Source organism: Melopsittacus undulatus, chromosome 9, assembly GCF_012275295.1.
Source record: "Melopsittacus undulatus isolate bMelUnd1 chromosome 9, bMelUnd1.mat.Z, whole genome shotgun sequence".
Classification (NCBI taxonomy): Eukaryota; Metazoa; Chordata; class Aves; order Psittaciformes; family Psittaculidae; genus Melopsittacus; species Melopsittacus undulatus.
Window position 1 is genome coordinate 2,376,223 of NC_047535.1, and position 20,716 is coordinate 2,396,938.

A 20,716-nucleotide genomic window follows, 5' to 3' on the forward strand; every position below is an offset into this window, starting at 1 on the left:
CGAGGCTGATTTAGTATGGACGCCAAAAGGCAGGAAATACTGTTAAATAAGGTTTAGGGCTGTTGTTAATTAAGATGAGATGATTAATGCTAGTGTATAAACAGAAAGTCAGGAAATTCGCTGGGAAGAAGTTGTTTTGGCTGAAAGATGTGTGGAGAACAAATTCAGCAATTGGAACAGACTGTGCTGTTGAAAGGATTTCTTCTCCCAATTTGCCTGAAGAAAGTTACCCAGTTTCCTCAGATTTCCTCAAAATTAGATGCTTAAAAAATTTAAAGGTCAAAAAAAGACTTTGTGTTTTTCAATTCAGCTAGTGAGTTAAAAATAAAGCTTCTTTTATGGCTGTAAATGTGGGTCAAAAAACAGGGACCATATTCTAGTTCCCAAACTGCAGCAAGAGCCATGGAACTATCTCCTTCTCCTGCCGTGTTGTGCGTGGTGGACAGCTTCATTTCTGCCTCTACCTGGCCTAGAGCCAGAGGAGCACTTGGCTGCTTGCGTTCACTCTAGGGTTTCGACACGATTCCTTCCTGTTATGCAAGAGATTTGAAGAAATAGAAGTTGTTAAGATTCAATGCACAATACTCATGTGTAACACTGCCAAAATCTTTCAAGAGTGGGTTTGCTTTCTGGGATCTGTCGGAGGGAGGATGGCCTCTTATGCATGCATTCAGGGATCCTTCTCTGGAGGAACTGTGTGTGTTTCTTGATCCCAGTTTATTAGTGGCATGAAGAAGTGCTTACGTATGCTGTAACCTGTGCTGCCAAAGTGTTCCATGGACTCATGAGACCTAGAAAGGTATCCAGAGCAGGAAGGAAGGAATTATACAAGTAATTCACATTTCTAGCTGTATTTCATATTCTTTGCCCTAATACCTTTGCCATTAATGCCTCAATGCAACTAGCATTTAGTTCACTGGGCAGTCTGAATGCATAGATGGTTGGATCATCATTTTACAGATGGGAAAAATGAAGGCAGAAAGAGTGAGATACATGGACGGGATTCACTGACAGGGCTGGGACAAGAACAGCTGGTGACATCTAAATCTCATCCGCCTTCAGTGTCAAACAAGTGGTTTTGATTCAGGGCATTTTGTTCTCTGTGTCTGAGAAAGTCTCCTGGGTCTCCTGGCTGGACACAGCCTGCAGCTTCATTTCACACCTAGCTATGTTGAGATCCTTTTGCTTGTTAGGCTACCATAGTACTATAGTGTGTGCTACTGTGTGGCTTGACAAATGCTTTGGAAAGATTTATCCTGCTATTGTCAAGGAGAAGTTTCCCTTCTCTTGCTGTACAGTCTATTCACCAACTGCTGCTACCTATCCAGAACTATTGTTATGGGTACCATAACTCTGGAGTTTAATGTGGAGGCTTTTTCCTAATCCTACAATGCCAACACTCTGTAAGGCAGCAAAAGACAAATATTTCAAAGCACTAAAGACTGCAAGTGCTTGGCCTAGGAGAAAACCAGAACTCTGATATGCTCAGGCTGGTAACAAAATTGTTCAGTGGGAAGTCTATGGATGCAGGGACCCAAACATCTGCACTGGGCTTTTCCTAGCTCATAGCCTCATGAAAGAGTGGACAAGGCTTTAGCAAGGCAGAATATGGTCTCAGCCTTCTCCTGCACTTTGGAGTCCAAGGCCCCTGTCTCCTGCAGACTCTTCCACAAAACCTACTTGTTTCTTGCTTCTCATTTTAGTGCATGTGAGCTTGCATGCATGCAAAAAGGAGACAACCTTGGAGTCAAAATTCTCCCTGAGTATAGTATGTTCAATTGAATTGTCACAGGCTGATTCAGACTGCCATGATCATATATTACCTTTGAAAGATTAAATTGAGCCAACAGATGCAGTTCTCATAGAAGTGTATGATATGAGCAGCAGCAGTGAAAACAGAGAAACAAGAAATCCACTTTAGAGTAGTTCTTTAATGTTTAGCTTTCTGCTCCTATTAGGTGATGATTAATAGACACAGAGGGGGGAAAAAACGAGCATTTATTATTTTCATCTGAATGTTAAGAGGTGCTTTGTGAACAACCATCATTTCAGGGACTGCTTTGTCAGAAGAATTTCATGGATGGTAGTTTGTTAAGCTGATGAATTGTTTTAATTAGTCACTAAAATGCTATTTATGATGAAACATATGACACTCACAAAATCTGATCATTCTTAGTCACAACAGTATATGAGTAACCTCTCCTACCAGTCATTGCCAGACACATAGTTGGAAATTACGTTTTATGAGGTTACCTTGAAAATTAACATATACAATATTAATTTTATAGGTGTAAAGGAACCCATTCAGTCATGTGTGTGGTATTAAACCAGAGCCATAAATAATCATAAAGGACAATAAATAGTTTCTATGAGGTAAGAAAGCAGGAGACAGGTCCATAGAGAGGTGCCACTCTGTAGAACCCTGTTCTTTCTTTATTGTTCTTGTTCTGAGAATAATAAAGAAATCTGATTTGTAGCAGTAGTATTCCTCATCTTTCTCACTGAGGGCTAGGCAGTGCTGTTAAGGAACAACCTCGTGCTGCAGAGGCACCCAGATCATGCTGAGCTCTCAGGTGAAGCCTTACACAGTGTGAGGTCCTTTTCCAAAGGTTAGATTCCCTCTCCATTCCTTTCTCTCTCTTTTGACCACCTCATCTCCCCAAACTGGACACCTCCTTGTACTCTCCCCTCCCATCCCCTGGAAACCTCACCTCATCAAACTGAGCTTTATCACATCTCCAGCCTTCTCCTCCTTCCCTTGACCCCAGCACATCCTCAGTGTGGCTCCTGCTGTGGGAAGTAACTGCCTTAAGAAAACCTGGGATAAGCTATTTCTGTTTGTAAGAGAGAAATTGGTGAATAAACTGTTTCATAGCAGGAGGAACAAAGGAGTAAGTCAAGTCTGCCACGCAGCAGATACAGAAGGACCAGGCATTGTCCAGTTTTTTGGGCTCCATTCTCTTTTCTACTTTTCTCTCTGTGTGCTCTCACAGCAGTGTGGAATTGTCTGAATAGAAATGAAAGCCAGAAGATTAATGTTGGGCTGCAATGCTCATTATTCAGCAGAATGGAACTTGACTCATTCCCCTGCACAGCTGAGATTTAGTCCCAGGGCTCCTATTGACTCCTGCCCCAATTAATCCCAAGGCTTCAGGTAGTGATCAGTTCTGTTCACTATGGCTAAATATTGCCTGCAAAACTCTTTTCCCAATGAGATTTTTCCCTTCCAAAGCACTTTCCTTTCTACCACTCCCTGCTGAAAAGTTCTGCTGAGGCGGCACTCACTTTAAAACACAAGTTAGAGTAGAACACAATTAGATTAGATATTTGGAATAAGTTCTTTACTACTGGCACTGAGTGCCCAGAGAAGCTGTGGCTGCCCCATCCCTGGCAGTGTTCAAGGCCAGGTTGGACACAGGGGCTTGGAGGAACCTGCTCTAGTGGAAGGTGTCCCTGCCCATGGCAGGGGGTGGAAACAGGATGAGCTTTAAGCTCCCTTTCAGCCCTATTCTTGGTTATGGACTGTGTTTTTCTTTCAGTTCTCATCTCCTTGGTGTCTGTCTCTCTCCACTAGCTGCCATCCATTGTCTGGAGAATGTAGCTGCAAAGCTGGCTGGGCTGGACTCTACTGCAATGAAACCTGTCCCCTTGGGTACTATGGTGAAGGCTGCCAGCTGACCTGCCCCTGCCAGAACGGTGCAGACTGTGACAGCATCACTGGGAAGTGTTTGTGTGCGCCGGGATACATGGTAAGTGAGAGCTGAGAATAATGGGGCGTTTCAGAAAAGAGGAATTTAATCTGGTTTCAAATAATATTTGCATCAAAGTGGGTGAATGCAGCTAATTTTTCCCTATTCTATTATAAATCCACATTGAGTAGTGTCAATGTTTTACTTCTAGTTTACTCAGCATTAGTATTGTAAGTTCATTACTGTTGTAAGGATAAAAACATGGTTTCTAGTCATATAGTCTAAGCAAGACTAAACAAAAAAGAAGTCAGATTACTGTATGCCTGGGAGAGAAGCAAGAGTTCTCCTGGCCTTTCAGCATGTTCCCTGTCAGTCACACTGTGATTTTAATAGATCTTTGAAAATGGTGTAAATGATAGAGCAATTTATGTCTCTTCTGAGCATACATGGCAGGTGTCTTTTACCTGAGCATCAGAAAGAGCTTCAGACATTCTGAGGTAAACAAGCATTACATTTCATAGACGAGATAGAAAATGGCTGAAGAAATCAGCCAAGAGGAAGCAACAAAAATCCAAGATTAAAGATAGCCAGGTTGCAGCAGGTGCTAGGACATGGATCCAGGTATCCAGTCCTGCTACAGATGGGCATAATGGAACTCTGGCTGGTAAGTTCCCTGGTCATCCAAGTATGAAGCACCTCTTCACTTCGAGCACACCATGGAGGAGATCTGCAGGCTATGCTTAAGAAACAATACTTCCTAAACAAAACAAATTATTTTCAAGAGGGAATTCCACCACAACTTCATTGGCAGTTGTCCTTCTGCAATTCATGTCCTGAATTGTACCTGTTCTGTCCCCACAGGCCTATCTTGGTGTTTTCTCTACTGTTACAGTAATTATTAGTTATTAAGTTTACTAGAAATCAAGCTTCAGATTCAAAGACATTCCCCAAGCTTTTATATTTATAGGGCATTTTTATTATTTTAGAATATATTTAGAACTTCCAATGATGTTTAGCAGCCTCCTACATGTGCTTTACCCTCTATTGGTTTAAGTTACAACCTCAAAATGAGATGAATAGGTACCTTCAGCTTCTAGGGATCGTGAGATATTATGATCTTTTTCTGTGCTGGAACTCTTCTGATTTGCAGTTATGAGACCTGGTGGACATCATACCAACTGCAGTGTTTAGGGTTTGCTAGGAAAATAACTGTCCTATTTTGAGGGGTGATAATGTTGCTGTCATCTATAGGAGAAGACTGTGCAGCCGTGTGACAAGAATCCATAGTGTGTGGGAGTCCTATAGGAGATCAGTGGGATGCTAAATGCTTTCAGGCTTTTCAGCCTCACTCCATTTTAAATCCACACCAACTGTCATCTCCAGAACTGTGGAATAGGAGTTATGGCTTAAAGACACAAATTTTGCTCTCTGCTTCATGTCAACAGCTGAACCTGAAATTTGGAACTTCTGTCTCATTTCCAAGAGTTCTCTCAGTGCTGGCTATAAACAGATTTATTTAGGTGTGAGGGGTAGGACTGTCAAAAGCATCTGTGCAAGACAGTAGTACTTAGAGATGTGAAAAAAGAAGGGCTTGGAGCTTTGATTCCCTCGCAGTAACAAACAACAGAATTTATCTTCTCTGTACAGCGGTGATATGCAGGTATTAACATAAGGTGGAGGAATGAAGGCAGCAGCATGTTAGTAACAAATGCAAAATAAAAAGATATCAAAATCCTCTTTCTTATCAGGAATGCTGTTCAAGTCTGCAGCACAAAAATATTTTGGGACCCTTCACCATACCCATTTTAAAAAGCCCATATTTTGTCCAATATATATTGCTCCAAGACAGTATTATTGCAGGCATGAAGCCTGGGAAGTTCCTATTGCTTCAAAATAATATTTAATCTCATAATAAAGAGCTTTCTTGCATTGACATTTAAACAGCTTGGTTATTGAGGATAGCTCTATAATCACTGAAGCATATTTAGGCATTAGTATCATTGCTTTCTCATAATATACTATAATCTCTGGCAATTAGTCCATGAGGGGAAGTAAAGCCTTGAAATTGCTAATTTATTGCCTCTGAAGCCTATTTGTCATTCGTATGCATGCCAGAATACTTGAGTTGCAATGGTTCTTTCAAATGCTAGAGAACATAGGCTGTAAAGAAAACTTGACAGGAACCTTTCCTTCCCACCACCCTCTTGCTGTGTGCTCCAGCGTCTGGGTAGGGAGAAGTGTCAGCACTGCTTCAGCACAGCCTGCAGGTCAAGAGAAAGATGCTGTGGGGCCAGAACCCTCTCAAGGCATGAAGTGGCTTATCTCAATGACACACTCCAGACCAGGCTTTGCCTTCAAATATTCATGCCTGCCTCTTGCTGAGCCAACGGGGAGCTTTGCCTGCAGGTAGAATTTTGCCCTTGAATTCGGCAAGCCTGCAAGCGAGTGGCACCACGAATGCAGGATGTCCCTTTTGGCTGTGCTGACAACAGTGATGCTAATACAGAACTGGGCTGAGCTAATTAGCCAGAAAAGCCATAAATGAATCCCTCTTGCTTTTTCTAGCATGAGATTTGGCTGATGCAGCTACAGGGTCAGGAATTTTGCCATATGATTGGAAAGAACAAAAGTGGAAGCAACATCTTACGTTTTACAGAAACATTTGATCTACACATGAGCATAGCAGAGCAGGCTGAAGGGTTTCTGAGTAAGGGGGAAAGGAAGAGAGTACGATGGGACATGGGATATAATTGCACAATTTAACTGCAAAGGCAGAGAGGTTGGATCTGTAGGACTTTTTGGTTATTGGATGCCTCGAAAACATAGTGACAAAGAAATGACAGTCTTCCCCTGACAAAGCACTCCTCCAGCCCACTTCTTTTGCACAGATGGCTTGGTTTCTGACTGTGCCCTGCCTCGGCTGTGTCAGGGCATCTGGGCTGGGTTTCAGAATGAATCATCTGCAGTCGCAGCCAAAACAGGGACATTTTGTTGGGATGCAGAACAAGCCATTAAAAACACAAAGCATCTGGTCACCTTTATTAAATGTATTAAGTGGAAAGATGGCCATCCCATAGGTTGACATGTACGTGAGCAGAACACTGAATTTTTGGGAGTTAAACAGACTTGAGCTTTAAAATAAAAATGTACATTGTAGCTCAGAAAATAATACATTATTTATTAGCTGTGACATTTCCAGCTATTCAAATGCCAAGGCTAAATATTGGTGAGGTTGCAGGTTTGAATGGAACTTCAAAACATTCGTTTTTTGATGAGTATTTTGGGTCAGCCTCAGCCAACAAGATTTGTACATACCTAGCTCTAAACCCAGATGACACTGTTATAAAGATGTTACTGGGTACTGATGCAGGTGATTTGTGTGAAGCTCTGATCTGACTGCTCTGATATGACTGTTCTGGCACCAGGGGATTGTTCTGTTTGAACTGTATGATGTCTAAACAACAGTGCAGACACTATGTGTAGATTTGATGGAAGAAGTAGCTGAGAAATCAGTGCTCCACACTTGTACCCAAACCAGCCTGGTTTGGAGGCACTATACAGGACAATAAAAACAGGATAATTGGACCATATCTAGAGCTCCTCCCTACATGCTCCAGCAGTAGAGGAGGCTTGCATGCTGCAGGCCTGTTGGAAACCCTGTGCTTGTTCATCTCACTTGGGAAGGGAGGATAAAGGTTGTATCAATTTAGCTAAGAGGATTGCAGGGAATCATCATTATAAGGATGCCAATAGGGTACTTCCCTGAAACTGTTATTTTTAATGTATTTGAGGGCTGCCTCTTAGTACTTATGTGATGAATTGCCAGTGATGCTTTTCTAAAGAATGGTTTTGAAAAGCCATTCTACTGCCACCTCATTTGTGGCAAGAAGGAATCTGATAAACACACACAGGGAGTACACAGAGATTAGCCTTAAAAACTATACAGGGAGATTCTTGACTGGTAAAAAATGGATTCCTCCTCCCACATGCAAATAGTTGCTCCTTGCAATAAATTACTTGGATGCAATTATGGGCATAGGGAGAGGGGTTATACTAAATTGTACCTTTCCCTCCTTCCAAATTCTGCTTTAAGATGCTCTCTTACAAGCCCACTGAAATCAGCTGTGCAATAAGGACGTAAAAGAAATCAGGATTGTCCATGTCCTCTCTTCTTTTGTCTTTGGTTCATTTAATTTTATTCCTGTAATTCAATAAACATGGTGAAGAAAGCTAGAGGATATGAATTAAATATGACAGGAGACCACAGGAATCCTGACCTTCTGTCTCATAAGGCAATCTTGAAACCAACCCCCTGCACGTCCCTATCAGCATTCTAGCTACCGAAATCATAAATGCTGTGTTCACCTTCCCTATTGCACAGCTAATTGCAGTTTCCCTCAAAAGAGTGCCTATCTGGAGACCTCACCCTGTGATAGGCTATTTTTCCTTATGGATGCTTTGTTTTCTTCCTTTGAAAAATGGATTTGACTTCAAATGCTTTCCTTCTGTCTATTGTGGCAAGGGAATGTGTAGTTAAAACATCTCTCAGCCAAGACACTCTGAGGAAACTTTAACACTTATCTGCAGAATGTGCGGTCAGCTTTTACTTTGGTGGGCACTTAGGTCTATATTTCACTTCTAGATGACAGAACTTATATTACTTTAAAGAGTTCATCTATTTATGCTGCAATTTTTTGAAGGCCTGTCTGCTTTTATTGAGCCCTGCATGCTGGCAAGCGAAGCTAGCACTTCATCACCAAAATGAAAGAATCCATTCTGACATTCTTCTTTTCCTTGGGTATACTGGTAGATCCCATGCAAGCCAATCACAGTACAGGCAAGAATGGAAACTATAGCAGTGATTACCTCTTCCAGAAGATTTTTCATCTCTTGGAATGTCACTCGGATTCCCTAAGACTTTCCAAGGTATATCCCAGTCCTGTGCATCTATAGCCATTTGCATCTGCTGTTGATGTTGCATCAAAATTGGATTTTAAAAGCATAATAAAGCAATACCTTTCAAGTTTATTCTTATACAAGTATGTATGCATATATACCTCCAGCTGAGCTCAGTAGGCATCTGTGCACTTAAGGACTGAAACACAGACTTAATCTGGCTCTGTAAGTCCACAATTTTATCTGGCATGCCAGAGTTCCTCAGCATAATGGTTTCTCTGCCACAGGGGTGCAAATTGCATTCAAGGTTTACACTGGAGTTTACAGCCTGCCTGCACACTGGAGTAGAAGTCAGTCCATGTAACACGCAGTCAGCAATAGCTTGAGTACTTTGTAAAACAGGTGTATATTATAGTGCTATAAACCTATTCAGACACACAGGAACTGTATGACAAGCTTGCTAATGGATGATCTCAGTGCAAACACCCCACACAGTGCCAGGCTGGCCTTAGTCCACCCCATGCCTACCCAGGGAGGAAGATCACCAATTTCCCCTTGTGTAGAAATGAGGAGAACCATAATTTTGTGTTACTTACAGAGGTCATAAGGAACTTACAGGTCTGGTGTGTTGAACATTGCAGCCATGGGCGGCTTCCTTCTGGCACATACAATATCTCTTGCTCCCTGAAGTAAAAAAATAGAGGAGAATAAACCAATCTTTCCCTCTATATTAAAAGAAAATTGGAGCCTGCTGTCCTGTCCTACACCTTTAAAATTCTCTCTGTTGTCTGAAAGGGGGAAAAAAGGTAAATAGAAAAGAACTCCTTATCTCATCTTCAATTGAATTTTCCCTGAAGGACTGAAGTCCCAGGTGGTTCTGGAGGAATTGGAAGAGTCGTTGCCTGTAGGTGTTTTCTAAACACTGAAGGTACAAATTTATCAGATTCTTCCCTCTCTTCTACATATTTGCTTTCATCTTTATTCTGAATGTATCATCCTTCCCCGCTTCAGAAGGAAGCAGGAAAAAATGAATGAGACTTCTTTGTCTCATAAGCCTCTGCTTTAGTAGTGAAATTAGTTATAAATTCCACTAAATTCTTCATCTACCAAATGAACCAAAGGTTGGAGATAGCAGATCTGGTCTGGGGGCTTTAACTCATTTAAATGATCCCTTTCTCTTTGAGATAATTCCAGAAGTACTTCAGTGGAAGCTCATTTCAGAGCAACAGGGCAGCTCATCAAAAGGTTGAAAAAGAGAAGACGAGGGGAAAAAATCTTCAATAGAGCCCATGTCCTTTTATCCTTGATTTACAGAGCATATCAGTTACCCCCCTTTGTTAAGAGCTCTTTTCATTTATAGTTATAAAATAAATTCAACCATTTTATCAAGATGTTCTTGTTACCAACCACCAGTATAAATTTTACTTGCTGGAGGTGAGGAAAAGCTTTTCTGGCACAGCAGTTGTCCAATTAACTGGAGTATTACAGGCAACAGCAACAGTTTGCCCAGTCTCATTTCAGGAATTACCTAGATGCACAAGGAAGATGCATTTTCTTCTCACTGGTTTCCTGTTTGTATTCATAATCCAGTGTCTCAAAACCATTGTGAATGGCTGGCAGCAGTGGTGATGGGTAAGGATAAAGCATCCTCGCTATGCAGATGGGTTTGAGCATGGGCTGTAGCTGACAGTAAGGGAATTATTAATTAATAATAAAAGACTCTGTGGAGACCTTACAATAGCTTCCAGTACCTAAAGGGGCTTACAAGAAAGCTGGAGGGGTTTTTATAGGGGTATATAAGGACAGGCTTTAACCTGACAGAGGGGACACTGAGCTGAGCTCTTAGGGATGAGCTCTACCCTGTGAGGGTGCTGAGGCGCTGGCACAGGGTGCCCAGAGAAGCTGTGGCTGCCCCATCCCTGGCAGTGCTCAAGGCCAGGTTGGACACAGGGGCTTGGAGCAGCTGCTCCAGTGGAAGGGGTCCCTGCCTGTGACAGGGATTGGAACTGGGTGAGCTTTAAGGGCTCTTCCAACCCAAACCATTTGATGACTCTATGATTCTATGATACCATGAAGTAGAATAAATTGCCCTCTTAAGTAGTGGGGCTAAAAGAGCCTTGTTTTGCACAGATTTATATCCTTAGTCCCCTAGCCTTTCCTTCCCCATTGTAGGAACACTGTCTCTCTATCAGGTCTCCTGTGACACTTTGCCAACAAAGGACACTCAGACAGGCTCATGGACCTCAAATTCACATAACCCCCTCCCTGCACAACCAGGTTAAAGGTACCATGCATCCATTCCCTAAAAAGAAAGGATTTTGCCTGAACAAAGACTGAATTATTAAGTCATGACGGGGGATAAATTGATTCCCATGCTCCTAGAGTTGGAGCTCTTTCCTGTTTATGGTTTTTTTCCTGTTTTCCCTCAATTATTCAGAAGTTCTTAGTAGACTTCATTTTAAGATATTTGGGAATATCCTACTGTAGCCAGGACTAATGCCTCAGCTAGCCTTTAAGTATAGAGACACAAGCAGCAGAGAGGCAAAACCAGCCCAAGGTGAACTATCACTGGTGATGCAAGAAGCAGCACAAGAGGGACAGTCCCAGCTTAGCTACAAAGAGAGTAGTGGGATGCACCTAAAGAAACAGCAAAAAGACCTGGAAGTTTCAGTGTGTTCTGTACAGTTTGGAGGGGTTCATTTTGCCAAAGTCAGCAAGAAGGAAATGCAGTCTCTTTGATAACTGATATTGATGGAAGTTTAGGTCTGGGGGTGAAGTGAAAGACTGGGATATAGGAAATTCAACTAAAATAACTTCAAAAAATGGAATATATAACTGTGCCCTGGGAAACTGTGTTAGGAAAAGTTACAAATGTTATTCACATGGTGCTTGAAAAGTGGATTAATCTGAGAATACTAGTGAGACCATCAGTCACAGTAACACAATCAGGTCCTCTGCTATCTGTGTCTGTGTCCTAGATCCCCCTTTCCTGGCTGTGGACTCTGAGGAATGCACTGCCCTTCAAACTTGCATTTTCTTCGTATCTTCTACAGGAAGATAAACCTGAAAACCCATCTGATCAATTTTCTTAAGCTTATAAATTACTTCACAAGTGAATGTGAAGCAAGAAGTGGATCTCAAGCAGGCAACAAAAGACCCACTCTGTTCCATACAGCCTAATTAAGAGGGAGCTGGAAAACTGTTCTTGAAAGGGAAGAACTGTCACGTCCCAGTTGTACTGAAGTTTTCCCCTCAGCCTGGCTGCATGGTGGAAGGTCTGAGTTCATTAACATGAATTCAGAACATCTCATGTGCAGTGTTTTGGTGCATTCCTCACATAAACAGAGCTGGTCAGGGATCATTTGTACCTATCAGGATTATTGCATATTTATAGACTAGAGGAAAACTACCTGTGAGTGGCATCTTGATATCCCTTTCCATTGATGACCTCTGAAGTTTCTTACCCACATCTCCATGCATACAAAAGTACATATTTATGTACATAAATGGCTGGATTTTGTAGGCCACTGGGACCAGTGACAGACTATAAAGTTTTGCATCCCAGGGCTACTAGGGCTGATCCAGGCCAGGTCAGTGCAGATTGAAAATGATCTTCTCTTAGCTGTGCAGTGGCCTGCATGAAATGACTTTGGTCTCAGTCCAGCTCACTGTGGATCAGTGCTTACATCACAAACTGCATTTCTATCAGCAGTGACTGGCAAATTTGCTGGCAGACTGAGCTCTTGTACCATTTTACCTTCACAAACCATTGCTTCAGTCAAGCTTGGTGGCATGGCTGTGTTCTCTGTTTCAGAGCCCCCATAGGAATTTTTCAGAGGACAAGCAGCGGAGGTGCTCAGAGCTGTTGGAACAGCACCCTTCATAGGAAATCCTTCCCTGTGAGGGTGCTGAGGCACAGGGTGCCCAGAGAAGCTGTGGCTGCCCCATCCCTGGCAGTGCTCAAGGCCAGGTTGGACACAGGGGCTTGGAGCAGCTGCTCCAGTGGAAGGGGTCCCTGCCTGTGACAGGGGTTGGAGCTGGATGAGCTTTAAGGTCCCTTCCAACCCAAACCATTCCATGATTCTATGATTCTAGGACAAGCCTTGCAAGTCATCCAGATTGTTCTGCATCTCTCTTAAATGGCAGGTACCTTTCTGAGAAGTCAATCCACATCTGAGGTGGCCCTGCCACACATAGACTAAGCAACAATGAACATCACCTCAATGCAAAGAAACTGGATGTGGTCTAAAACCATTATTTCGATAACAACTCACAAATGGATTCTTCCAGCTCTGCTGTGTTACAGGAGAAAATATCCTACATTCAGATCCCAACAGGGAAGATCATTATGGGAAGGCCACCTGTGTATTCACAGGCTTTCAGCCTAAGCTGCTCTACTATTGACTTTTATATCAATGAACCAGGTGCTTGCTGCCTATTAGGCTTGTTGGTGTTCTCCCCCTGGAGCTCCTATTCACCAATTAGACATTCCAGCTGGAGCACCGGCAGCCGCAGCATTTAGGAGCCTGTGTTTTCCTAAACCTGACAGCATTCATGGCAGCACCTGGCTGCACGAGCCCTAATGAAGGGTCTTCTCTCACATCAGGGCATTTGCTGTATGCTTTTGAGCAGGTGATCTATTGTACGGGTGTATTTAACAAGGTCACTGGATGCACAAGACATGGTGGGTGTCTGTCAGTTGTGGAAAATGCATCCCTTCCTTTGAATTCAGTGGCATTTTTTAGATGCTTTTATGACCTGTTGCTATTTTATTTTGTTTGCTTGCTCCCTCAGCAATGTAAAAGCTTCAGAGATTGCCTGTGACAGTTCAAATTCCACTTTGTCAGCCCAGGTTTGCCTGAACACAACTGCTAGCTTCAGTAGGATTGTCCCAGATATACAAGAGTGGAGTTTGCCTCAGTGACTGCCTCTACTAATGAGAACTTACTCAGTCACACACCATGTTGATAAGAACTGTGAGCAAATCCCAGGTCTCTTCCTTTTCTTGTATTTACTTTTACTTCTGGGCTCTGTTGCAGTTTTGTTTACCTGAGTAACTCCAAAGTTTTCGTAAGTGGGTCCAAAGGAACCAGCTTCATACAGAAAGCCTGACTGCCTCTGCCTTTGTTGCTAGTTGACATACTTCCTCTATTTTATCCTTGATTGGCAATGTGGCTGTGCCAAATTGCATTTCAGTTCCTGTAGCCTCATTCAGAATCAGCAGAGCCCAATATTCTGTTCAGACGGAGTTATTTGACCTGAATTTTGCAGGGGAATAAACTGCTTGCCAATAACAGTGTCTCTTTTCATCTATTACACTTCAAAATGTGTATGTCTTTATCCACACTATCTGTGGATCTATGCATAAAAGTGCTGGTAGCTGACTCTCCTGGTAGTTCAGATTGCAAACTGACTTCATTAAAACCACCTAAGCATAGGATTTAACACACAGGTTAGTTTCTTTTTCATTGTATTTTCTGTCTAACTACACTGTCAAAGGAAAAGACTTTATCCTTTACAGTCAGATGCGTATGAATGGAAAATTTTGGTTGTGTTTTCTTATGCCAAAGAGGAACTGAAATTGTACCAGATTTTGAACTCTTTTTGCTGAAGGTTTTTGGCTTTAGGAAGATCTGTGGAAGTTTGAGGGGGGATATCTGTTTATCTGCCTGTATATGACTGCCAGGTTATTTACCAGCCTTTAGAAGGTACGTCACAAACCCTGTTAGCTTGAAGTTGATGTATCTTTGCCTTTCTAGATGCTTTTTTGTTTTGAGCCTCTCACCTGTGGATCATGCAGCTCAGAACCACTGTCGGATGCATCATCAGCCCCATACCTGGGTATTTTCCATCCACGTTGTGGCTTCTGTGGCTTCAGTGCTCTTAGCAAGAGACCAGCTGGGGATACCTGCTGTGTGCAGCACTTTTCACTCCTTCTGGACACAGTCCATCCTGTCTGTGTGAACAAGAGTTCAGGGATGTGCTGATGTACTGCTCTTTTTGGCAGCTTCTGTTACAGAAGAGTGCAGGTCTCAGCCAGGGACCATGCTGGTGAGTGCAGTGTGTGGGGAAGAGAAGTTTAGATTTGGGACTGTGCTTGGGCATTAACCCTAATTGTATAGCAGAGCAAGAGAAGGATTTGGAAAGGAAGTTTGCAAATAGTGCACAGCTATTGGGATGATCAAACACAAAGACAGCAGCAAATTTGAGGAAGGGTTTCATGTTACTGCACAACTGAGTAGGTTGGAATTCAGTGTTCGAAAATGCAGAGTAACAAGTGACAGGAAAACAACATGAAGTAAATACACAAAAGGTGAGTCCTAATTTAATTCCTGGCATTCAGGGAAGGAGCTCAGGCAATCACAGTGGATAGCTTTGTGGAAAGCTCAAATGTATGCTCAGCACAGGTCAAAACCCAAACAAATCCAGAGCGCCAGATAGAACAGTGAGAATGATCAGAAAGAGAACAAAACTGGTTGGAAAAAAACATTTTTTGGGTATTGTGTAAATCCATAATATATCTAAATCTCAAACTCCTGCCCACAGTTTGGCTGATTCCTGCTTACAAAGGGTATAATGGAAGTAGCGAGTGGTGACAAAGATCATCTTTTATATGGAACAGCTTCTATACAAAGAATGACGTGATAACTAGAACTGAGCACAGAAAACAGATGGCTGAGGAGGGATATGATAGAGGTCTATGGAACTCTGGATGGTGTATAGAATGTGAACAAGGAATAGTTATTTACTATTTCTAATAACACAGGAACAAGAGGCAGCCAATTAAATGATTGCACAGCAGGTTTGAAGACAAAGATAGTGCTTTTCACAGAATGCGTAATTAAATTGTGAAATGGCTCCCATAAAATGAGAATAAGAGAGTGGGATGAGTTTGCTTAGAAAAGGGGTCACCAAGGGTAGATATGTGAGAGGTCTCTTACACCACAGGGGAAGGGGGAGAAGGAATTACTATTTACCATTTATCACAGTATAAGAAGTTGCCCAATTAAAAATCAGGCAGTGGATTTGAAGCAAACAAATAAAGATAATTTTTCTCCTTTCTATTTATAATTAAACTGTGGATCTTCTTGCCAGAGGATGTCATAGAGGCTGAAAGGATAAATGATACCTTTCATTTCCTGGTTTTGCTAATGTCCTTTTTGCAGAACTGCTCAGAGTTGTCAGCCAGAGCCCAGATTTATTAGTGCAAAGAAGTCAGGAGGCCACAATTGTTCTACAAGGTAGATCTTGTACTGTGCCACTCAGGCTATGTGGGCAGAGCAGAAACCATCTCTGATATCCAGACAAGGGTACTCCAATAAAAGAGCTGGTGCAGAATTGTCATGGCCTGCTCTGGATTCTCACTCTGAGGTACACTGCACTGCAATGCTTCTCTGTAGTTCCAAATGGCTCAGGCTTCAGTTGGCCACTGATCTGTTCTGCCCAAATCTGGGAAGGAAAATGATGGAACTTCACAGAGTGTGTTAAAATCTTTCCTTTCCTATAGTGGTAACTCCAACTCAGACCCCTCCATTTAAAAAAGGCAGAGGAAATAGGTTCTGTTTGTCTTTACTAGCAGTATTCAAGGACTGCACTTTTTTGACATCTTTAACTCCTGTCCTGTGGTTCTGACAAAAGTAGCTTGTTGAGTACATCATGGTACCAAGTGTACCTTGTGTATGTACCAAGGTACCAAGTGTATCCTTCTCAGGCATGTAAATACTTTCCACTAACTTGAAATAACACACATTATGCCAGGGCCATTTTACCTTTGGGGACATTTAATTGTGATCTGGCCATGGTTTTTGGAGCACTTTAGCAGTTGATCAAAGCTGATTATAGTAGCAGCAATGAACCCCACAGATGTTAAAGCCTTTATAGTTTCCCCAGAGTTTAAGTTTAAAATATCATGAGAGTTTGCTCCCAGCCTCATCTGAATAACTGTGAAGTGGCCCTATTCTGGATTTAAATTGCTTTAACTAAACAGAGGACTTGGTTGTCCAGCTGGTCCCATAATGTATATTTGTAGTCCTCCTGACACAGACATGATTGACCTGACTTGATAATTTACCATAGAATCCCAGACTGGTTTGTGTTGGAAGAGGCCTTAAAGCTCCTCCAGCTCCAACCCCTGCCACGGGCAGGGACCCCTTCCACTGGAGCAGCTGCTCCAAGCCCCTGTGTTCAACCTGGCCTTGAACACTGCCAGGGATGGGGCAGCCACAGCTTCTCTGGGCACCCTGTGCCAGCGCCTCAGCACCCTCACAGGGAAGAGCTTCTGCCTAAGAGCTCAGCTCAGTCTCCCCTTGGGCAGGTTCAAGCCATTCCCCTTGTCCTGTCCCTACAGGCCCTTGTCCCAAGCCCCTCTCCAGGTTTCCTGCAGCCCCTTTAGGCACTGGAGCTGCTCTCAGGTCTCCCCTTCAGGAGCCTTCTCTTGTCCAGGCTGCCCCAGCCCAGCTCTCTCTTGGCTCCAGAGCAGAGCTGCTCCAGCCCTCACAGCATCTCTGTGGCTTCTTCTGTCTGTGGAGGCAACAGCTCCACGTCCCTCGTGTGTTAGGGCCCCAGAGCTGGATGCAGTACTCCAGGTGGGAGTATCTGTCTTCCCATTAACTAAATCTAAACCCATGTATTATAGATATTTTCATTTCCACCTGAAATATCTGCTCCATAAACAATCTCCTGCAGAATTAGAAGTTTATTTTCGTATCTTGCCCTTTTGTAGCCAACTGCTGGGGCTGGCCAAGCTCTGAACATCATCTGATTTAGCTGGACATTGACCTCCATCATGTTTCTTGAGCTGTGCATGGCTGTGCTGCTTGTATTCCATCACAGCCTGCCTGTGGGAGGTTGTCCTCTCAGGTGTGATGTGCCATCTCACCTGACGAAATGATGCAGGAGTTGTTTTAGCCAGTCTAAACCCAATCTCCTATTTTGGAAGAGGTCCCTCCTGGATAAATGTGTTCTGTGATATTTTATTAGGTGAAAAGTGCTGACTGTGTTAAAATCATGTTCAGAGGTTGATGATCATCTTTTTTACTCTCCTTGCTGCTTTCCTGGTGAATACATTTAATTATATGATGCTGTATTCATTGCCTTGCTGACACTGAAGTGCTCTGCAGTTAAGGCCCAAATACTAAACCAGGCAGATATTCAAGTGTTGTAAAGTTAGTGTAGATTCTCTGGCCAGCAACAGTGCTACTTTGATTTACGGGAAGCAGAGGGGAGGGTGCAATCCCCCCCTTGCTCTCTTTATTGAATTCTCTTTCTTGTTTTTTAATGCCCATATTTAGGTGGCTTGAACAGGAGGAATGGATTTTTTAATTGCATATAACTGACTGATATTGGGCATATTTGTAGTGGAAACTTGAAAACTATTCCCTGGTGGTGAGGGGGATTAAAGAGCTCACTGACAGAAATCCAACTGCAGCTTTGCTGAGGTTTAGTATGCAAAATCCAATTTTTGTATTGGGAGTTCTATTTGTATTTGTCTTCACTTGATTTCATTGAGGCAAAAAAAAGCCTACAAAGCTGGACTTTACTGGCTTTGTTCTTACACAGCACCAGTCCACCATCGGTTTTATTGCTCCTCTTGGATGTATGAAGCATGGTAGAGCCAAGATGCTAGAGGACAGGGGAGTGGTGAGATTCTGTGCACCCTGTGCTTCCAGAGATGATACCTGTCCTGCACAGTGTCTGTTAGTTTGCCTGTGTGGGTTTACTGTACATGGGTCATGGAATACTCTATGGAAAAAAACCCTGTGTTCCTGGAATGAGGGCAGCTCTGCTGCCAGTAGTGCACCTTGCTTCCCTTTCCTCTTTCCCACGAGTTAGTGGGATAGGGACATATTCAGACACAAGACCTCAGGGCCCATGCCCTGGATTCCCAGTCTGAAAGGATCCTGAGCCATGTGCAGTGCCTGACTCCTGAGACACATAAATCCTTGCATCCTCCATAGTAAAACCCTTAGAGATGGGATTTACTGTGCTGGAAAGCACGAAAAGAAATCTGGAAATCTGTGCAGTTAATTCCAGCTGTATGTATGTATACATGGTATCCACACTGACAGGATGCACAAGTTCTCTAATCTTGATAGGTACAAATCATGTTCTAGGTAGCAAAGTCCTAATCACAGGCTTTCCTAAGCTGTGGCTAAAGGCTTCCCAATGTCAACGTGATGGGGAAGGTTTCCTCTAGGAAGATGGATAGATAACTGTTGCTCCAAACCCCATGTGTCATACCAGCAGCAGCAAATATATTTGGGTTTATAAAATAGGAACCTACCAAGTTCAACTTGATTTTGTACAAACGATTTGGAAAATAACAAACCACAGCTCTTTTACTCCCCTCAGTGTCAGTGCTCCCAGCTCTGGCTTTAACCAGTAAAATGAAACTAAAGAGCAATTAATCAAGTACTGTAAGTATTTAAAATTAGCCTTATTTATCATATTTTTACTTACTACTCTCTAAATAAAGTTTCCATTTTGTTTGTGTGCATCTTTTGCTGGATATTTTTGATGAAACACCCACTTTGCAAATCAGTGCCAGGCTGACTGATTTTGAACCTGGCATTAACTGTGAGGTTTACTCCCTGAATTAGCATATTAGCACAAAGCCAGAGGTGAAATAAAATGCTGACATCCATTTGTAAATGTTTATAAATCCTTGTAAGACTTTAGGAAGCAAAGGGGCAAGTTCTTCCCACTCCCAGGGGAAGCTGTGCTTAGTCCTTATGATATGTCCAGGTTTGACAGTACACTTGCAGAGGACTGTGATGCTACTGAGGTGCAGACTGGGGAAGGCTTTGCAGATGTTCAAGCTCTTTATGATTTAATGACAGACTTCAGCATTCAGGGCTGCCTGGTTCTCTTTGGGTGAGTCAGGAGTTGCAAAGTCACTTCATAAATATAAGAAAGCTCTTTCCCATCCTTTCCACCTTACCCCATCTTCTCCCATGCGAAGGGCAAAAGGAAAAGGAGATGGAATAAGGTCATCAGTGGTTTCATTGTGCCGGTTTAGATGTATATCAAATTTTAGCACAGCTACATTGTATAATGCTGCAAAGTGAATAAAGGAACACTTGTCAGTTCTTAACAAAAGTGATGACCTGCAAACTGAACGCTTGGCTTGTGTGGGGCACAAGATCCTTCGCCAACCTTTCTTCTGCATTTTGTCATTACCACCAATAATAGCATCTGCAGGGAGTAATTAGTAACACCCAGAGGGGAAGGGAATTCTGCCAGAGGACATCATTATGTCTGGGAAAGTAAAGATGCTGTGTAGTAAGGTCATGAATAAATGTTTGAGTCTGGGATGGAGGAGAAGACCAGTAAAAGTATGAAGTTTCCTACTGCTGTTAATATGCTTATGAAGAGCACATTAATTTCCACTAGAACACCATTAAGGAAATTAGTTTGTTCTGATGGTTTGTGTTGCAGGATACCATATGTTTACCTTGAGGGAATGTTTGTGGAGAACCACTTTGGGTTAATTGTAAATGTCACAATTAAATAAGTAAATATACAGAACTGTATCTGTGATCTGCATCAGTGCACAAGCACTGTGTACCAGCACACTGGTGTGCCATGTAATGTGTGTACACATAAATATATACTTTTATGTGCTAAATCCATAGTGATCAGCTTATCTGGACACACAGACATCAGGTACAAACAGCAACTGCATTTTGTCTCTCTGATCTGTTTATCATTGCATACATATGGCACTGCACCATGCCCTTCTTTCTATTTATAATGCCCATTGCTGTGAGCTCTGAGAACCCAGCGCTGAGCTTCGCTGTGGCTGGTGGCAGGTGCTGCACCTCTCATTCATCTGGCACAAAGAAAGGTGAGGAGTGGGAGAAGGAGGAACCAGATACCCTGTTAAAAATCTCAGGTTAGTCAGTCACACTTCAGATTACAAAGGTTCAAACATGCTGCCTTCCAGTGTTGTCAGTCCCCCTCACAATCTGCACAGGTGCTGAGGAGTTTCAACACCTTGACAGATTAAACCTTAAGAACAAACCTGTCACGTTGGTCTTTATCTTGCCAACTTGAGGCCAAGCTCAATAACATCCTGTTACTCTTCTGCATTGCAGAGGCCTGGAAAAATTGATTTTCTGTTTTGCCACTGA

The 20,716-nt window shown here is 42.6% G+C and overlaps 1 protein-coding gene across 1 annotated transcript in view; it reads left to right on the forward strand.

Moving 5' to 3' along the window:
* Nucleotides 1–20,716, forward strand: part of MEGF11 (multiple EGF like domains 11) — a 202,619-nt gene that overhangs the window by 120,641 nt on the left and 61,262 nt on the right. Inside the window, exon 10 of the mRNA XM_013128970.3 lies at nucleotides 3,575–3,749. Within this exon, the coding sequence (XP_012984424.2) occupies nucleotides 3,575–3,749 (175 nt within the window). The remainder of the gene's footprint in view (nucleotides 1–3,574; nucleotides 3,750–20,716) is intronic.